The following is an 18,627-nucleotide window of genomic DNA, read 5'->3' as shown; positions in this document are numbered from 1 at the left end:
CTCGTCATTTGGCAAGCTGTAATTCTGTCTGTGCTTCTTTGTGAACTAACAGGAGTACCCTGTAATAACCAGCATCTGAGGATTCTTTTGTGAAACACAAAGTGGGACACAAAATGCTATTAATGCCTGAAACCCAATGAAGGAGGGGCATGTAGTTAATTGCTGTATTCATCATACGCTAATTTTAGGAATAAAACCTATAAAGAATGAAGGCAATTTTAAACTATCGATGGCTAAATCAGGTTAGTTAGGACAGTGAGGAAGGGCCGTTAGGTTGATCAGTAATTAATGTTGAAGTAGCTCTGCCAAAAAGGTCCAAGAAAGAGTCCTGAATTATAACCAGTTCTATGCCCACAATATGGAGCATCTTTTTATATCACCTAGAAACAAGGTGATGACATATAAGGAGAATTCTAGGAAACAAAAGGTCCTAACTTAAAAACAAAAACCAAAACACATAAAAGCACAATCTGATTTTAAAATGTCTTTATTAACAACAATTAGGTTGCTCATTCCTCTTTGCCCTCTTCCTCACTGGTTTTCTGGACACAGTTCACCTGATCCTGCCAATTAAAAGAAACAATTACTCCAAAATATGTTAAGAATCAGAGTTCTCAAACATTTACCATTTCGCACCAAGTAAACTTCCTAACACCAAACAATACTAATCAAAGAGTGTGGTATTAACAATATTTAATGACCTATAGAATTAAGGATTCTTTAAGAGGCAGATGATTTTAACACCAGACTTTGTCACCAGCTAGTTGATTCAAGTTTACTTCCATTCACTAGAACTTAAGTAGCAACCACTCTTGGAAGGAAGATATAAGATACTCCATTAATTGGCACCTTCCCTAGGTTTAAGATATAGTCAATTAATTATTGCTATTTCTACCTTATTCTCTTTTCAAACTACGATTATGACAGCCCTTTAAACCTGAGTGATTACCTAGTTATCTATTTATGCAATTTGTATTAGATGAGAAGACAGTAAGCTACTGTCCACCTACTACCTTTCTGTAAAATACTGGCACACAGTTATGTCCATTTGTTTACCTACTGTCTATGATGGCTTTCCCAGCTAGAATAGCAGAGTTGAGCTGAGTTTTCTTTAAAATTGCCAACCCGGGGGGTGTCTGGGTGGCTCAGTCGCTTAAGCATCTATCTGACTCTTGATTTCAGTTCACGTCATGACTTCATGGTCATGAGATGGGAGTCCTCACTGGGCATGGAACATGCTTAAGATATTGTCTCTCTTTGCCCTTCCCCCGCTTACACTTGCTCTCAAAAAAAAAAAAAAAAAATCTCACAAAACCAAACAAACACAAACCCCAAAATTGCCAACCCTTCTAATACATCAACCAGATGAGATCAACTATAGGAGATCCCATCAAGTGACTATGTGGTTAAAAAACTGGGAACTCTGGGGCACCTGGGTGGCTCAGTTAAGCACCCAACTCTTGATTTTGGCTCAGGTCATGATCTCCTGGTTCATGAGATCAAGCCCGTGTCAGGCTCTGTGCTGACAATTCAAAGCCTGCCTGGGATTCTCTCTCTCCTCCCCCTACCCCTCCCTGGCTCACGCACACACCCTCTCAAAATAAACAAACATTAAAATAAAAATACAAAAACAACCAAGGAACTTTAAATTTTCCAAACTCTCCTCTGCATAGTTCAATGGACAAAGGTAGATATACATACATACTCTTAGAGAAAACTGAAGTCCCTGTTTTCCTGAGGCTTGAGCCAAACCAACAAACAAGGCCTACAACCTCAAGAAGGCTGTTAAAATGATTATAAATATGTACTATAAAAACATATTCCCTACAAGGAAGTTTTAACACAGAGTAAGTTAAAATGAAATATTCACACGTAAATAATCATGTTTGGAACACCCAAGAGTTTTCCAGAAGGCAGTTTACAAAGTAAGAATGATTCCACTTACCCAGACACTTCCTGAATCTAACAAGTTGTGGCTTTCCTTCTTGGCTCATGTTGTGGGATATCGTCTTGAGATTAATAGCTTATCCACCTATCATTAAAAACAGAATTTATATAGCATATTACATTTTTGTAAATTAATTGTTAGTATGTACATTTTATTCTCACATCAACAAGAGGCACATTCTGGGGTACAGGTCTGGGTTCCAATCAGTGGTTTGTATTTTCTTTTGCTGTTTTTACTTAGGAAGGACCTGGCCCACACCAAGGTGACATTCTAAATTTTCTTCACATAACACTTCAGAATTTTTCCTCCTCTACCAATGACCCATTCTGAATGGGTCAAAAGTGGAATTTAAGAGTACTAAAAAGATGGCAGTTCTCCACTAATTCAGGCCTTCTTTGTCCATTTTCTCTACATAACCATGTATCTTTTTCTATAGTTGTAAAAGTAACATACAATGTTAACATACAAAGTTAATAACATACAAAGTATAATTGACACACAAAGTTCTATTAGTTTCAGGTACAGATTCAACCATTTTTTTCAATTCTCCTACTGTTTGACACTTTTATAATACTTTCTCTTTCCCACTCACATTCACATGCAAACAACTATTTTCAGAAACAAAACACTCGGACATTATCTTAGGAGAGGTGAACATCTTAAAAATCAAACATGTTTTGCCCCACATAGCTAAATCAAATTATTTAACCTTTTTACAAATCAAACTCAAACTCTTCTACAGGTTAGGACTTCCAAAGAAACTTACTTGAAGTGAATGAGTACTCCAATATCAGCCAACATCAATCATTCTTACCTAAAGAATAATAAAAGAAAGTTAATATAAAAGACAAGGGTATAAAGGTTTTGAAAATGCTAGTTAACTTCAAAATTTAAAGAGTAAATTCCAGAGACAAAAGATTGGGGGCAAGTTACGGAATAAAAAAACAACAGGAAGAAACTTGATGGGGGGAAAAATCTAAAATTATTCTTATGTAAAGTAATAAAGTAGACAGCTGAATTCAAATAAAAATTGTATCTTAATTGAAATACAAAAGCCTAACTGCTATTTTCACCAGTCTGAGCACAATCCAGTTTGACTGCAACCCAAAATATACTATCCCTTATGTGAAGGTATGTGACAACGTTTACCTTACCAAATGAGTTTTAACATCAGCTCTCTTTTCATATAAAAGCACATACCCTGCCCCCCATTCAAGTATGTCTTCCATTCTCAGGTGGACTGACCACCTTCAGCAGGAGTCCTCCAAGAAGAGTGCCCTCCCCACTCCACAGTACACAACACTGCAGCTGTTATCCTGCAATCCTATGTATTTGCCTCGTTCTTTCCCTCCAAGTCCTCACTGAGTTTTAAGTTGGGGCAGGAAAGCTATGCCTTATTCGGGACAGCAAGGAACCTGCGTTTTTCTGAGGGAGAAGACATTCACCTTCACTATATATATGCCTGGTAGGGCCGCAGTGCACAAAAACCAGAAAGATCAGCCTTAATTCAAGTTCCAGGTTTTTCTTCCTCCCTGATTATCAGTTACTGCCAAGGGTATAAAAAATAAGAGTTCCCTGTTGCACATGTACCATCCATAAGGGATACTATATCGTTTTGCATTCTCTCCCATTCTCCAGATTATCCTAGTACTCTGCATCCAGCCCCCTTCTCACCCTCCAAATAAAATCTTTTCAGCACTGGTGTTCAAAAGCAACATTTTTATGGTTGATGGTGTACAACTGTGAGAGTTCCACAGTTGAGTCTTAAAAATTGCCAATCATTATCTAGCAGCAATGACAGATGATTAGGAGCAGTCAAATCCTCGGAATTCTTTCCCTAATAGGCAGCCATTTGAGAACTGCACTAGCTGACAGACACTGAAACATTATCAGCTAAAGCCAAAACCAAATAAAGGCCCAGAACAAGCATCCTGGCTCTCTCAAACCTGTCCAAAATCATTAAGGGAAAGGCAATAAAAATGCAGGACTGTTGATCATGTCACTGCAGCTGACAATGATTAACAATAGGAGACATGCAACCCCCATTAAGGTTAAAAGTCCGAAACTAGTCACACGCATCTCTTTTCTTGGGGAAAAATGAGACTATTATACATTCTTGGTAGGTTTTGCAACCTTGTGTGAAGAGCACCCATTCCATTTCTTTCATCTTTCAGAAAGCACCGGTATCTGTTCCAAGGGCCTAACAGTACGAAAATGCATTCTGGCATCACACCTCTGAACTTTAGACCATTCTCATTAAAAAGAATAATTCTGGTTTGCAACAAGGAAACACTATGAAATACAATGCAAGCACCTCGGTATAGTGGTGTTACTGAAGCCCATTTATTCCCAGCTTTTTGAGTGAGTGATTTTAAGATCCTCTACACTAAGATTCACAAATTATAGCTACATACAAATCGAAACTAGTTTAGAATTGACTTAAGTCACAGGTTTCTCATTTCAAAGTGCAAAAGCCTACTCATCTTGAAATAAGCAGAAATGAAGCAAAATTAACCCCCCACCCCAATGATGTTCCTCAAGTCCATATATTGTAACAAGTACGTTCTCTCAAAATTGTTATTGACTGTTAAGAAATGAACCTGAGCTTTTATTTCTAAACACTTGAATCACTAAATCACGGTAGCAAGTGTTGGCCACCGATTTAATGGATTATGCCACAGGAAAATCCCATCGGGGTTGTATGTCAATTTAGCGACACTATTGTCACTAATATTGAGCATTATGTTTGAACTGCATTGTATTATTAACAAAGAGCTAAACTAGTCACCATTTGCTTTTTCACCTAACAGGAGAGTCAAGATATTTGTTTGAATAGACTACGTATTAAAGTACAAATTTGTCCCCACCTTGTGAATTGCTTGCCAAAGAGCAAGCCATTTTTCTTGATACAATGGAAGAAAATTCTCATAGTCACGAAGAGTTTTCACCGGCATTTATGCAAAGTAAACCAAACTTCCAGTTACAGAGCAGAAAGCATTATACGTGAAAGCTGTTTCCATGCATGCTAGCTAAAAACCAGCTCGGAGACCAAAGTTAAGTTGAATTGAGGTCTGGAACAACAGTCGATGCAAAGCTTACAAAGCTGAAGTCCTAAGCAACCAAAGCTGCTTTTGAAGACTTTTTATTTTTTTATTTTTGGTAAGCATTTTGGATTATAACATCACATCCCTAAAGCTAAGGGAACCAAATTCAAAAATCTACTCTGAACATTTGCAGTCATCCTACAGAATACGACGAAGAAGTCTTAGGATTGGGAAATGATTCCCAACATGTATTCAACTGCAGGCAAGTCAACATGCCACACCACTTTCCCCCAGGTTTAGAGCATAGACATATTTAGACAAGTCACATAACTTGGAACTATTCACATTAGATTCCCATCTAAGCCCACGTTAGTAACAAAGGTATTCCCATGAAGCCCATTAAAAAAAAAATTTAAGTCACATTACAAAAAAAAAAAAAAAAAACCACTGTACTTTTTAGTCTTAATTCACTCCAACCTGCAGAATGATTACCAAGATTGCATTCTGAAATGGATATTGCTGACCTATGGGCAGGTCAGTTTGCTACAACAGAGACTCAGTATCACATGCTATACAGTCCATGTCAAGATGCTAAAAGCACTCTACTTTCCAAGTATGGTTTGATTCCCTCTCCCCCACACCACTGACGTGTTCCACGTTCTCTTCAGTTACAATGCAACTAAAGGAAACCACACAACTGCATCAGATGTACCAAAGAATCAAGTTTGCACTTTTTATCTGAGAACTGCAACAGCACTGATTTCTGCCTGACAAATTACAGCTTGAAACCCAAACCCACGCAGTTTTGATAGCAGCTAGCTTTACCATCCAAGTGTTAGGTGCTGCACTGTAATTTCATGGTCAGAAGTGTGATGTCAGAATGCCCACGGAATAAAAGTACATAGCAAGTCACCAAGTTAGATTATATTGCTTGTTACCTACCTGTATGCAGTCGGCAATGAGAATCTTGGAGCAAGCAGGAATACTACATCCGGGTCCTAATGTCCATTGCCATTTGCGGTACTACGTTCCTCACAGTTACGCACTGCAGAAATGCTGGCTAAATGCAGTTATGTAGCAGGCCACTACTTTAATAGTGCACAATTGCAGTCCAAGAACACCAGAAAACATCCCGCCACAACGTAGTGGCTTGCCCGAGAAAAGCCAAGTATCTAAATTTTTGTCTGCCATAATATGCCACTTATAAAAATTGCACAGGCGTAACGTTACAATTTCCCAAATTATTATCTGTTTGTATTAGTGGTATAATACATCTATATAAAGAGTGGTGGGGTTTATAGGACTTCTTAGGAGTTTTAATTAGTGTTCTAAGCAGAGGATTATGGTTTCACTAAATAATGTGAGCCATTCAGTTAATCTTGTAAGGTACCTATTGAATACACTGGGATCTCGTACACAATGCAGTTTAAAGATTAGGAGTAATAAGCTTAAAATGATCAGTGTTCCTCTTAAAATAAAATTACAAGAGAAAGTGGAGAAGAGGAAATGGGGGCAGCTGGTTTCTTTAAATAAGAAAAATGGCTGAAATACTTCAAAAGTACTACATTCCCTTTCCCACCCATTTCATATCAGCTTTTAGGAAACTCCTTTTTGAGAGGATTTAAATTCACATTAAGCTAAAAACTACCATATGCATTCCAAGACTTATTGAAAGTCTCTTTGAGTAGCTTACAACCCTTGGTACACTGCTGTTTCAGTGAGGAAAAGGCAAAACTTAGTGGAAACTAAGCAACATTATTTGCTAAACAACGTTTAGCAATTCTACAGCCCACAGTAAGGCTAGCAAAACCACAACTTTCAGGAGATTATCCATTAGCATCCTTCACCACTCTTCAAAGGTACAGTACTAACAAAAGCTTATTTTAGGGGTCTGTGCCAGCATCCCTTATAAAGAAAGGCATGTAATCTGAAAAATAAACTGAAACATTAATTTTATAGGCAGATTTTCCCACTTCCCCACCAGCCCCCGCCCACACACATTCACGTTCACCCTCTGTGGGTGTCCCATGAACACCCCTTAATTTATCATTAGTGGAGTCCCTACCATACAATTCAATCAAATTGTAATGGATTCCTTTCAAATCCAGACCCTTGTTTCCATACAGAAAACCTCATACATATCACCAATTAATGACTTGGGACAAAACTTCCTCATGGATAGAATTATGGTGGAACTACTACCCACTTCCAAGTGTCTTGGGGAAGAAATAATAAACATATTCTAAGGAGATTCTCTTCCTTAATTAGCACACCATGTACCTGTCAAGTCACACAACCAGAATTGAGTGACATGCCTTTATACTCCACTAGTGTTTTACTTTTAGTATTATCCAGTTTCCTATGCAGAAAGTGCTCAGAGTTTCAACAAGAGGTTTCCCTTTGTACTCAGGCACAATACTAAACTTCAGCATTTAACGAAGATTTGATTTAGAATTTTACTTTTGCCAATTAGCACCAAGAACAGAGGTGAAAAGGAGGAAGACACATTCCATAGTAAGAGTTCTGTAATGTACAAATTTGAATGGAACTAAGAACAAAGCCAAACCAATTCAATTACTTTACCTACTTTTAGGAAGCTGTTCCTCTAACATACATACGCTGGGAAAACAGGTTCCCATCGTACTATCAGACAACAATAACAATCTACTTTAACGTTAAGTCAGAATGTCTTATCCTAATGGAAGGAGATTCAATGAAGTTGACAATCAGCTGACAACACCATCGAAACACTCCAAAACTTTATGGTGGGAGAAAGGGGTATTTGTACTGTGTAGCATGAGCAACTCTCTCCAGATTTAGTGCTACATCAAAAGTAAACTATAGAAAAGCAGGTTAACAAATAGTTTACAATAAGAATCGTGATCTACAACGCTACTGGTCATTAACAGTCACCACTAGTTCTTAGAAAAGAGAACAAGTTTTCATAGCCCTACAGATTTTGTCCACCAGAAGTAGCACAAGGAGATGTAAAAGTTACAGAGTACAAATGTATACGTAGCTAAACCTACTTCATGGTTACTACGCTTCTCACTTGCAAGTTGAATTTTTCACACTAAACCCCATCTTCATAAATCGCTTGAAGTAATACATGAAAAGGCTTCATGTTTAACAATCTTTAATTCAAATATGAAACTTCAATACAAGCCATTTGTAGGGCTTGGGACTTGTTCTTTTAAAAACAAGAATGGAGGAATGCAACAAAATGATCTTTCCACTTTTTTCTTCAGAAACTTTCAAGGAAAGGATAGATCATAGGGCCATAAAGATCCATTTAGTCATACCCACTTTCTCCCCCTACCAAGTCTTTCACCCATTCCATAATCTTAATACACATTCCTGAAGGAAGAGTTACAGTTCAGCTTGCTTACATAACCATTTAAAAATACTTAGCACCAGCTTGCTTCCTATAATGCCAAACAAATCATGAAACTACTTCAATATGCATTTCTTCTTTTTAAAACAAGGGGGGGTACTTATTTGTAGAAAGCAATGCTTAGCCTACAGATACATTTCCCAGAAATGGCATATGCCATTCAAAGGCCTAGACACGCTCATGCTTTCGAAGTGGAATACCTAGCCTAATGTGCATAGAAGCATGAATGGCAAAGTTGAAGATCAATATTATAACTATTTTTTCTATTTATTTGAAGCACAGTAAAAAAAAAATTGGTACACTTTGGAAATTCAGTGGCACAAGGTACACTGCCATAACTTGAGGGACATTATACAGTTAAAAAAAAAAAAAGGAAATAAAAAGGAAAAAGAATTCCCCTGTTTGAAACACTGCATTACATAATTTTACCTGCCCAAACAGACCATTTACAAATATTAGGTCAATAAACTGCTAACATCCATAAAAAGGTAGCTTTCTTACTAAAATGCAAGAATTTAAAAGATTGGTATCTAAACAAGAAAAGACAAAAACAAACTGGAATGAAAACCTAGATATCACATCTAAAATCGGGGCTTTTTGTTTGGGCCTTCATACTCTTCTCTCCCTCTACCATATCCTGCTGGAGTTCCAGGCCCCATTCCTCTAGGACCCTGTCCACCCACAGGTCCCGCACCTCCCTGCCCAAAGCGCTCAGTACGCTATTGGAACAGTAATTAACAGTTCATTATATGTAGTTGATGTCCATGTGTGTTAAGTAAATATTTTAGAAGGTTCCGTAGTCAACGTTCGTCGATACAATCACCAATGAGTCGATCCACAGGTACCGGGAACATAGAAAGGAAAAAAGGGTAATTTGAAAATTAGTTTACGATAATACATGCCTTGTGGTATGTTCCCACTTGAGCCATTCTCATACACCTGTTTCAAAGAATAGGTCTTCCCTGTAGTGCTAAAAAATTTAAGAATTAGTGCAGATGTGAAAACCCATTCCAAAATGAGTTTTAAGAAATTTCACATCAGATTAACCCACTGCAAAAGCTTGCAAACTTCTCACTTTCAAGGTCTGAACAGGAAATTTAATTTCCAAGTAAGCCTAACAAGCCCAACCAGACAGATTCAATTCACTCAATGAAGTGACAAAGACCTACTCACCAGTTAGTGGCATGAGCTGCATAAGAAACCTTGTGCTTTTCAAGATCTTAAGACACATCTGCTAAGTTGCAGAATCTTAAAACGTTCAAAGTTTTAATAAAATGCTACCAGACTACAAAAAGAAAAAGCATAAAAGACTAACAGATTTAGTCACTTAACCGGCACAGTAACTTCATTAAAAGTGTTGCCATATTCTCACAGGTATACCACCTTCAGAACCATCACTAAATAAGCAGAGACAATTATGTTCACAGTAGTATAGTTGCAAATTGACTAAATATACAGCCCACCCCCACACCAGCCCAGCTTTTCCTTCGGGTCTTTGAAAGTCTACGGACACTTAGCTATGATTCCATGTTTTGGGGATCTCCCAAACAGCTCAACACCAAGCTTAAGTGACTGCAGTAAAGCAGGACTTCGTTATTCCATCTAGTTTTAAGTACTTTAATCTTAGAAACCTATGTTCCCAAACAGAAAAATCCTATTGATATGCAAAGCACAAAAGCCTTACAAATTCTATTCAAAATAAATCAGTTACAGAGAACATCACTCCAAAAGGGAGGGAAAAAAGCAGTGTTTAACTTCCTATACATATCAAACGTGTTTTCTACTATATACTACAGGGCTACTTAAACTAAATCTCAATTCTTTAAACTATTTCTCAAAAACCTAAAAATGTCAGGGTTTTAACACATTGTACAGTGTTTCTCAAAAGCTATGAGAAAATTTGGGGGTTTCGCGGTTATGTTATTACATCTTAGAACCCTACCTGTTATAGGAGACAGAAAAAATCTCAATTGTGGGAACATCATGCCAAATTATATTTTACAAATTTGATATAGACCTACAATCTGCCTTTTAGAAGCGTATAAACCAAAATGTTACCCACGTTATTTTTTAAATTCATTTTGAAGAAAACAACACTACGTTTACCCAACCAGCTATTTATGATTCTAATTCTCAAAAAACCTCAAGTAGGCTTTAAATGGATTAGACCCCATAATAAATCCTTACATTCCTATTTGTAAAATAAACCTAACGAGCTATGTGTTGCAGCTTCCCTCTCCTTTGCCAAAAGCCTGTAGGTGAACCAATCATATTCAACTCAGTTATGAAAATGCACACTTCTCTAAACCCACCTCTAAATCCAATATTCAAATTTCCTATGGATTTGTAAAGCCCTAACACAGCCACTCAGACCAATTCACTTGGTTGTTTCTAAAGCATCCTGACAGACTACCTGTACAGTTAAAATATGAAAGCATCAAGAAGGTTCAGATCAAATGCACACAACTAGTATGCTTAAAATGGTCATGGATTGTTGCTATCCTGTAGCAATATAGAGATGTCAGTGTTTTAGAAGGTGCACCTATTGACAGGCCCAACAAGTGGGAAACGACGAGTCAAAACAGTAAACAACTCCCTTCTCATGGGTAGAAACCACACCAAATATAGGTCAAAGTCCTACACATCACTAAAACATGCCTAAAACTATAAACTGCAAGTCTGATTCATACTTATGGCAAATATCAGCTTAATGAATGACAGTTTGCCATTTGATTACTCTCACGTGGATGTAGAATAATCAGGTACATCATCTAACATTTAGAATTTGGATTTGCCATGTGCTAGAGTGCAAAAGTACACAAGCAATATAATGGAAAGCACCTATGTCTACTTATTGCCGAAGAGAACTCCAACATACTACTGACAGCATTGACTTCTTGTTGGCAACCGTTTCTGTTTAGGTTACCGCATACTGAGTTCTTCTATGTTGCCAAAGTTTTCCTCAATATTATGATTTACATGATACGGGAACTAAAAAGAGGTTCAGTTACCTACTTAAAAAAACAAAACAAAAGAAAAAAAAAACAGAAAACAAAACACACACACGTAAGTTGTGAAAAATGAGAATTTCCTTTGTACTACGTCACACAGGATACATTACCATGTCGCTTCCCATCATGGAACCACTCATGGTTGCTGGTGGAACTCCAGGATTAGCTTCATAACCTATGCCACCACCACCACCTAGAGGTGGAAATTTCTGGCCTCCTGAACCATAGGGATCTAGGAAACAAAAATGCTGGTTACAACTCAACCAGAATACAGCTCTTGAATGGTACTGCTAATATTATTTTCATGCTTACCTCCCATGTTCATTGCTCCTCCTCCACCCATTCTCATGTCTCTTTCTCTCTGAAAGAAAAAAATCCCTTTCATATGTCCATACCACGAATTCTTAGACAAAAAAAATCTCCAAAACTCAAAGATGAAGACTATTTTTAAAATCAGTATTCTGAAACCACTTGTTGAAATTCAATTATCCAAAAACCGATAAAGCTTCGTCCTAACCAATGAAATCTTTAGGCCCAGCCAAGAAGATAAAACTCAAAGCGTATCATAATACACTTGTAAAAACAAAAACTATAAAGTGAAATGTTATATTTAACTTAGTAAGACTTCATATTTTTGGTACCTACAAGTTTTGTAGACAACTCCAACTAGACTGCAATAGAATTTTACTTACTGGATCCATGTAGCCCATCCGGCTATAACTTTCCTCTCTTTGGCGCCTCATTTGTTCTTCCATTTCACGTTGACGAATCATCATCTCTTCTTCCCTTCTACGTCGTTCTTCTTCTTGCCTGGAAATATTCATCAAGCACATGAACGGTCACCCACATCTTTTAAAAGTTAATTTGAAGGGGTGCCTGGGTGGCTCTGTCAGTTGGGCATGTGACTTCGGCTCAGGTCATGATCTCAGTTTGTGAGTTAGAGCCTGCTTGAGATTCTCTCTGCCCCTCCCTACCTGTGCTCTCCCATGCTATGCTATCTCAAAATTAATGAACTTTAAAATAAATAAGTCAACTTGGAAAAAGCTAGTGGTCTGCCTCAGAGCTTTACAAAGTCTAGGTTAGAGGAACACCTGGGTGGCTTAGCTGATTAGTCACCTGACTTCGGCTTCTCCAAGTTCATGGCAGTTCATGGGTTTGAGCCAGGCACTCTTCTGAGTAGAAAGCCCACTCTGGATTCTGTCTCCCTCCCTCTCTGCCGCCTCCCTGGCTCGGTCACCCTCTCTCTCAAAAATAAACATTAAAAAAAAAATTACAAAGTCTAGATTAGAACAAACACACAGGAAACCCTGAAGAGAGTCTAGAACAGACCTAGAAGCATTCTGACAAAGAAAACTGGTGTCCTAAATGAAAACCTTACACTCTACTCTGATTTAGTGTCAAACCAACACTGACATATGTCAGTATTTAACCTCTGTATGCCAACACACTCACCTGCAAGACTTAGACGTATCTTTTCCTCTAAATGTTTATGCAGAAGAAAAGGCTTAATTTAGTTTAACAAAATTTTACCTTAGCTGCATTTCTTTACGTTTCTGCATTTCTTGATTATGAAGTTCTTCCATGCGTCTTAATTCTTCCTGGCGTCTCATCAGATCTAAACATTAGAAAATTTTGTTGTGAATTCACATTAACGGGGTTCTAAAAAGTTCAAAAAGCAATTCAGCCTATCAGTGAAATTTACACAACAGGATCTTTTTTTTTTTTTTTACCTTGACGCAAAAGATTTGCCTGATGTTCATGATAAGCATCTTCCATTTCACTTTCCAATTTGTCCTTTGCATCTTTCATGTTTTTTTCAACTTGCTCCCTTTGCTGTTTCTCCATTTCATCCAGGGACTTCCATCGCTGAGAATATTCATACTCAAATGTGCCATGCTGGGCAAAACGAGGAGGGGTTTCTCTCTCCCTGACAATATTTCAACATGAATTGATTTGTGGATGCACATAAGAAAGACTACTCAATTACCCTAAAAACACTGATTTTGCCCCTGGCCTATCGACTCTAAGAAATACCCAAAGGCAGGGGATGGCAGGGGCGCCAGGGTGGCTCAGCCGGTTAATCGTCCAACTTCTGGTTTTGGCTCAGGTCATCTCAGTGTCATGACATCAAGCCCTGAGTTGGGCTCTGCGCATCATGACAACATGGAGTCTGCTTGGGTTCTCTCTTTCTGCTCCTCCCCACTCGCATTCTTTCTCAAAATAAATAAATTTTAAAAAATAGCTTTACAGGGGCGCCTGGGTGGCTCAGTCGGTTGGGCGACCGACTTCGGCTCAGGTTATGATCTCACAGTCTGCGAGTTCGAGCTCTGTGCTGACAGCTCGGAGCCTAGAGCCTGTTTCAGATTCTGTGTCTCCCTCTCTCTCTGACCCTCCCCCGTTCATGCTCTGTCTATGTCTCAAATATAAATAAACGTCAAATAAAAAAAAATTAAAAAAAAAATAACTTTACATCAAAAATAATACATGTCCCAAGATGCCTGGCTGGCTCAGTCAGAAGCACATGACTCTTGATTTTGCGGTTGTGCATTTGAGCCTTATGAATTTGAGCCCCGTACTGGGTGTAGAGATCACTTAAAAATAAAATCTTTGGGTCGCCTGAGTGGCTCAGTCAGTTAAGCGCCCAACTTCACTTCAGGTTATCATCCTGCAGTTTGTGCTGACAGCTCAGAGCCCGGAGCCTGCTTCAGATCCCGTGTCTCCCTCTCTCTCTGCCCCTCCCCACTCTCTCAAAACTGAATAAACATTTTAAAATTTTTAAACCTTTATGTAAAAAAGTAATACATGTCCCAGAATTCTATGGTAACAGAAAATAATGGGCACTGAAAAGCAATCCTACCTTCCTCATTTCCTAATTGTTTCCTCTAACCAAATGCCTAATCAAGGAGTATTTTTTTTTCCATTCTTAAAAAGGAAGATACCTATTCATCACACAATTGTTCTAAAGACAAAACAAAATTGCATGTAAACTACACCTATCTCAACAATGAATACTAGGCATTTGAAGATCTCCGCTTCAAAACCTCTAAACTTCCTGAGCCTTAGATTTCTATCAAGCATATATGCATTTGAAGAATTTTGCATTTTCTAGGCAAAAGTGAAAAATTACTGCAAATGGTTTGGACTTAAATAAGAAAAATGCTTAAAATTTAAATCAATCTTACTTTTGATACATTGGATTCTTCTGTGCAAGTTTTTCAGGAAGGCCATCTTCATCATCTAATTGTTCAAGTGGTTCCACAATGACTGGACGAGGAGTTCTAATAACAAAAATGGTTCCGTCTTAACTTCGTTTCAGTTTGTTTCAACTTCCTCATCCAAGTTAATAAATAAAAATTAGGATAAGCACAAGAACTTACGTTGTTAGTAAGAAAACACCTTCACTGCATCTTTCAAATGCTTTCCTTGCTGCTGGTTTGGAAGCAAACTCAACAATGCCTTTCCCTGTAGATCTCCCGCGATCATCCACAATTACAACAGCCCTTTCAATAGGACCAAACTGGCTAAAAGCTTCTTCCAACAGTTCATTGGAAACATAAGGTGAAAGGTTTCGAACAGAAAGGGCGGCAGCATGTGTGGCAAAGCGAACCCGAAGCTGTCTACCTCTCATCGGTGTATCATCAAGTTCAGCTTTGGCAATTTCAGCCAGTGCTCTAGATTCCTGAAAGTTATCAGACATGCTCATGTTAATAACCTATTGGCTAATGTCCACTCTGAAACTGTTAAAAGCTTAACTCCCACTCCTATTCTTCCTCAGGCTCAGTTCAAGCAACCCTCCCAGACACCACTCAGGGTAGGTAGTTAAATGTCTTATCCACCCACTCTCCCCTTTTCTTAGGTACCAACAATTATTCGCTATATAAGTGGCATCTTGTTTGTAAAAAAGGTGAAAAATTTAAAAACCAACTTATTGCTGTTGGTTTGAACGCTAGCGTCTGCAGTAGCAAAAAATGAAAACACTCTTCTAAATCCACATTAAATTAAAAAAAAACTCACAAGTTTAATAAATCCAAATCCTTTGCCTTTGTTGATAAAAACTTCTCCTGGTTCTCCATATTTAGCAAATAGTCTTTTGAATTCATCCTCTGTGATATCAGCAGGTAGATTCCCAACAAATAACCGACAACGCTGAGTGTAAGTTTTCTCTCCAGGCCTCCTCAAGAGAGACAAGTTGGCTTTAAACCCCTAATGAAAAAGAAAGGAAATTTTTCAGACACGAGTCACCTCATCAAGTAGGAAAATTCAGTAACAATGTTCGCTTTTCCCAGCCTGGGTAACACCACCAACGGAGTTATTCTTCAATGCCGTTTACAATCAAAACAAAATTTTACTTATTTGCGGATTTCCAATGCAGTTAACTATCCGAACATCAAACAGCCCAAACCATCCAGAACACTCGAGAATAGACCTACAGCCCTCTCTAGACTCGACTCTACATGAGCAACCTCGTCAGCTGTACATGCTTAGTGTCGCTAACAAATCTACATCGTAGCAGACGTTAAGTCAAATCAAGTATTACATGAAAAAAAATGACCAAAACCCTGCTGTCCAACCCACATGACTTGTGCCTGCTCCTGTAAGGCCGGAAGTTCCCAGATCTCTCCAACCCTACACAGCACGCTCTAGTCTGGTTCCCAGGACCCGCTAGCTTTAACATGGCCCAGGGCAGCTTGTCATCGCCTGCCTCCCAGGCCAGCCTCCCTCGGGCGTCTTAGAGGCCCCACGCCGCCCGCCCCCTACTCCGGCAGCGGCCCCGCCCTCGGCCGCCCGCGCGCACGCGCTCTTTCCGGTCTCCGACAAAATGGAGGCTGGGAAAGGAAGGAGGAGGGGGCCGCCGCCATCTTAGGGAAACCGACGCGTAGCTCCGGGATACTCACCTCCGAGTCGGAGATCTTCTCCTCGCTGCGGCCACCAGGCCCACCGGGTGGGGGCCCCTGGTGGTGCTGCTGGTGGTAGGGTGGGTGGTGCTGCCGGCCTCCTCGGGGCTCCCCGCCGCCTCGGTGTGGCGGCTTGGGGTGGCCGCCAGGAGTACTTAGGCCCGGGCCGCCGCCGGGCTTCGGCCCGCCTGGCATTTTGCCGCCTTTCGGGCCTCCGGGTCCTGGGCCCTGCTTAGGACCGGGCCCCGGGCCCCCTGCGGGTGGAGGCGGGGGGCCCCCGGCCTGAGGTGGGGTGGTGGGGACACCGCTGCTCGGCGGCGCGGGCGGGGGCGCCCCGGGGGGCGCCGAGGTGACAGCGGGCGGCGGGGTCGGGGTGGGGCCTGGGCCCGTGGGGGCCCCAGAGGTCGGGGGAGTGGCGGGCGGTGCCGAGCCGGAGGCCGGCGGAGCGCTGCCCACTCCAGGAGCCGGGCCGGGTCCCTGAGGAACGACGGGCTTGGACGAGTCCTGTGGCGGCGGCGGCGGCTGCTGATGCGGCGGCTGATGCGGCGGTGGCTGAAGTGGCGGCGGCTGCTGTGGTGGCGGCTGCTGCGGTGGTGGCTGCTGCTGTTGCTGGTGCGGAGGCGGTGGTGGGATTGGGGGCTTGGGGCCACCCTGGCCCGGGCCGGGCCCCATGGGTCCGCGGTTCTGATTGAGGCCCATGCCGGGTGGCGGGGAGCGGAAGTCGTGGAGGCCGCCGCGGCCGCCGCCTCCTCCGCGCCGGTGGAAGCCGCCACCGCCACCGCCACGGCTCCGGAACCGATCCCGAGACATGTCTGTAATCAAGGGGCGGTCGAGGCAGAAGCGGAGAAGACGCTCTGGGAACGTGGAGGCCACCTTGCTTCGCACAAGATGGCGGATGACACAGGCGGCGCGCCGCCTTTGTCCTCCTCTTATATAGGCCAGCTGGCTTGGCCCCGCCTACTTCTCGATCTGTAGCTCCAATAGCCAATTGCAAGTACGATACTTGATGACACAAAGTTACGGAACGCTAATCTTTCCGATTGGCTTCCGGATGAGAGGAGGGAGGCTTGGAGGGGCTGAAGTTTCCAGTTGGCCAATGAGCAGAAAAGGAGTTGGCTGCAGGCCACTGTGATTTGCTGTGAGAAATTTGAATGGGTTCGCCAGAGCAGTTTTCCCTGATAAGCCACGGCCCTATCAGCTCCTGGGGAGAGATGTTAGAGGACCCTTTTCTTTGTTGATTACTCCCAAGAGCTGCCTCCGGGTATCCTTGCCCTGAAAGAACAGCTGTTCTCCGTTCTCAGGTTCAAAAGCATAAATTACGTGTATCTACTATCTACTCTACCTTGTTCTGGGCCAATTAAACTTGAGAACTAAAATCTTACCGATTTCACACACCCAAGCTTACTGATTTCATTTTGGAACCGCAGTGGAGTACAGGTTTGTTCTAGCAGTATAAATTTGGGAATAGGCTTAAGTTAGTGAACTCTTTGTTAAAAAAGGAAGTTTTGACTGTGTGTGAGCGTGTGTGTAGACTAGTAATTTACAAGCACAAGTCACAGGAGGAATATAACATTTTCCTTAATTCCTAGCACTCAATACTTTGTGGACAGATTAAGATACTTCCAAATTACAACGTTAAAATATCTGTATGGAATCAACCAATGGGCACCATCCTTCTTCCTTCGTACAGCATCTTCTAACAGTATCCCTTAACACCCTTCCTAGTTACTGTCATCTATGGACCTTTTGATGGATCGATCATTCCTCCCTCAATTAATACTAGGCCATGGCTCATTGTCCTCCTCTCCATCTCTATTTCTGCTCATCATTCAACATCTAGGTGGATGAATACCCAATACTCTGTCAATTCTTTACCTCCAACAATCTTCTATCCTATAGTAGCTACCCAACCCCCATCATAGTCGCCCTGTGTTTGTTATTGCCAGTAACTACACCATCTCTAAAATCTCCTTTTCAAGAATCCCAATTGTCGGATCAGTAACTGTAACTGTCCAATCAGTACCTCTTGATTCTTTGACTTCCTCAAAACCTCCAAATCATTAAATGTACTGCTTTTTCACTATCTCTCACGTTCTTATGGTCATAACTTGTGTCACCAGGTTTAGATGTCATGATTGTCTTGTTTTCCTCTTTCTCCATTACACTAATCCCAATCCTCACCTTCTTAATGAGAGCTGAGGCTTTCAATTTAAGTTCTTGACCACAAACCTCAAAAGGGCATTAGACTTTTTCTGGCATCTTACTGAATTTCACTAGTAAATTTACTTTCTCACTTCCCTTCTTTCAGAGATAGAGTATTTCATGCTTTCTCTCT

At 40.7% G+C, this 18,627-nt stretch overlaps 1 protein-coding gene across 3 annotated transcripts; it reads right to left on the bottom strand.

The window, feature by feature from the left end:
* Positions 1-469: 469 nt before the first annotated feature.
* Positions 470-17,189, bottom strand: SFPQ (splicing factor proline and glutamine rich). Of its 3 annotated transcripts, XM_047082615.1 has the most exons (13): positions 16,293-17,189; positions 15,412-15,600; positions 14,775-15,076; positions 14,580-14,675; positions 13,128-13,324; positions 12,928-13,012; positions 12,090-12,207; positions 11,710-11,758; positions 11,508-11,629; positions 5,935-9,105; positions 2,715-2,762; positions 1,946-2,032; positions 470-563 (listed from the first exon to the last, which is right to left on the bottom strand). In XM_047082615.1, exons 1-10 carry the CDS (start codon positions 17,100-17,102, stop codon positions 8,968-8,970), a joined length of 2,106 nt encoding a protein of 701 aa, XP_046938571.1. In that variant the 5' UTR covers positions 17,103-17,189; the 3' UTR covers positions 470-563; positions 1,946-2,032; positions 2,715-2,762; positions 5,935-8,967. The 3 variants fall into 3 exon arrangements, with proteins under 3 accessions (XP_046938571.1, XP_046938570.1, XP_046938572.1); XM_047082614.1 differs by having other exon boundaries at positions 2,715-9,105; XM_047082616.1 differs by lacking the exon at positions 5,935-9,105.
* Positions 17,190-18,627: the final 1,438 nt, after the last annotated feature.

Source organism: Lynx rufus, unplaced genomic scaffold (assembly GCF_022079265.1).
Source record: "Lynx rufus isolate CCGP_SWC_20201006 ecotype Redwood Valley unplaced genomic scaffold, mLynRuf1.p SCAF_2, whole genome shotgun sequence".
NCBI lineage: Eukaryota > Metazoa > Chordata > Mammalia > Carnivora > Felidae > Lynx > Lynx rufus.
This window is presented reverse-complemented; position numbering and strand designations above follow the sequence as displayed.